Below are 1691 nucleotides of genomic sequence, written 5' to 3'. Positions count from 1 at the left end.
AAGAGCGTGCACGAGTCAATTTCTCCTCATGCACGCTCTGTTTAAATGTTGCCGTTTGCATCGTGCATACAAGCTTGCTTTGCAAAAGATTTGCAATTTTCCACTATGTCAAACTCAGCTGTATTATTACTATTTATTTTGATGATCCAAAAAAAACATTCGGCACTATACCTTTAACTTTCAAAGTAGATATTAAATGTCATATGTTACTGGAGGCCACACAGAAAGTGGAATAAAGATCTAGAAAAGAACCCAGTTCCTTTATCCCAATAGAACGTGTCATCAAAGTGATCTAAAATGAGATAATCCTTTATTTATCCCACAATGTGAACATTTATAGAATTAAAGCAACAGGCAAGTGCACATTATTAGCATTACATTATTAATACTGTTATTATTCAATTGTAATAATAAAATAAAATAAAGGTCAACAGCTCCATGATAATCAAGCTTAAATGTTAAAAAGTATCGGTTATCATATCTCATTTATTTACTCAAATTAAGGGTAAATACACTTCATTTAAGGAATGTTTAAGAAATGACTTATTTCTAGATCATTTTGCAGTGTTACTAGAATATAGTAGATCTGGGGGCCAAGAGTTTTTCGATTGCCAAAGCAAGAAGTAATTATTTAAAAGACATTCAGATTTTCTTCTATTCTAAAAAGAAAGCAATATTTCAGACTTCTCCAGATTTTAAAAATGTACCTTCAGCTTGTGCATCAAATCTCTAAACCGGAGAGGAAAAAAACACAAATGTCAGGTAATTCTCCTCACCTGCCGAGGGTTTTGCTCCTCCAGTCAGTGAAGTAGCATTTCTTTCTAAAATAAACAGACAAATGTGTTTAAAGTTAGACAAAGTTATCAGTTACTGTAAACACTTAAAGGTCTGTAGAGTAAAGTTACCTGAAAGGCATGCGGATGTTCATCTGCTCTGCATATTTGCAAAGCGTATCCCAGGTAGCATGGACCTTCACGAACATGATGTCGTTGTTCGTCAAAGAGGGCTTTGATAAAAAAAAAACAAAAAGGTGTTTAGAACATAAAAAGGTAAAAGTTAAAAAAGGAAAGGCTGGAAATGCTCACCTCCTTCTCCAACATGAGACCCTCGGCTCGTAAATTCTTCTCAAACGTGCACCTTTTCTCCACCTGTGGGCTGGACTTCTTGTAAACCAAGATGTAATCGATTCTCTTTTTTCCATCTCGGAAAAACAGTCCAGAAGATTCTGATTGTTTTTTCCCCTGTAGAAGGAATGCATCACATAACTGTCATTTTTTCCATAAATCCTTGTAGAGGATTGGATGAAAGAATACCTGCAGCTGGAAGTACCTGAACAGAATCTGCACGCGTCCCTAATTTAGCCCGGCTGACCGGCTTCTGTAGAAGAAATGTTGGATCTTCTTTGGGTTCATCTGCGCTCGTTTCAGTCTCCTCCATGTAGCCGTCTTTGACATCCTCTGCTGCACAGAAACAAAACACAATCAATGGGACTCATTATATCTAACTAATGAGAAAAGCACTTAAAGCCTCCTTTCTGCTTTAAGCATTTGTTTGTTGCTCATCTCAATACTTTCGTTAATCTGTCCACAAACATTGAAATTAGATCCCAAGGAGAGAAAAGATGCTGTTTAAATGTGGTGTCAGCAAAGCAGCATCTTCTTTATCCAATTTTCAAATATATATATATATTT

The 1691-nt window shown here is 36.0% G+C and overlaps 1 protein-coding gene across 1 annotated transcript in view; it reads right to left on the bottom strand.

The window, feature by feature from the left end:
- The window catches only part of LOC107096877 (anoctamin-3-like), a 99577-nt gene that overhangs the window by 39768 nt on the left and 58118 nt on the right, over positions 1–1691 (bottom strand). Inside the window, exons 4-7 of the mRNA XM_015393763.1 lie at positions 1330–1460; positions 1086–1241; positions 906–1006; positions 777–821 (exon numbers count right to left, since the gene is read on the bottom strand). Coding sequence (XP_015249249.1) covers positions 777–821; positions 906–1006; positions 1086–1241; positions 1330–1460 — 433 coding nt within the window. The remainder of the gene's footprint in view (positions 1–776; positions 822–905; positions 1007–1085; positions 1242–1329; positions 1461–1691) is intronic.

This window comes from Cyprinodon variegatus, unplaced genomic scaffold (assembly GCF_000732505.1).
Source record: "Cyprinodon variegatus isolate N-32 unplaced genomic scaffold, C_variegatus-1.0 Scaffold656, whole genome shotgun sequence".
Classification (NCBI taxonomy): domain Eukaryota; kingdom Metazoa; phylum Chordata; class Actinopteri; order Cyprinodontiformes; family Cyprinodontidae; genus Cyprinodon; species Cyprinodon variegatus.
Note: the sequence above shows the minus strand (reverse complement) of the source record. Positions and strands in the feature narration are given on the sequence as shown.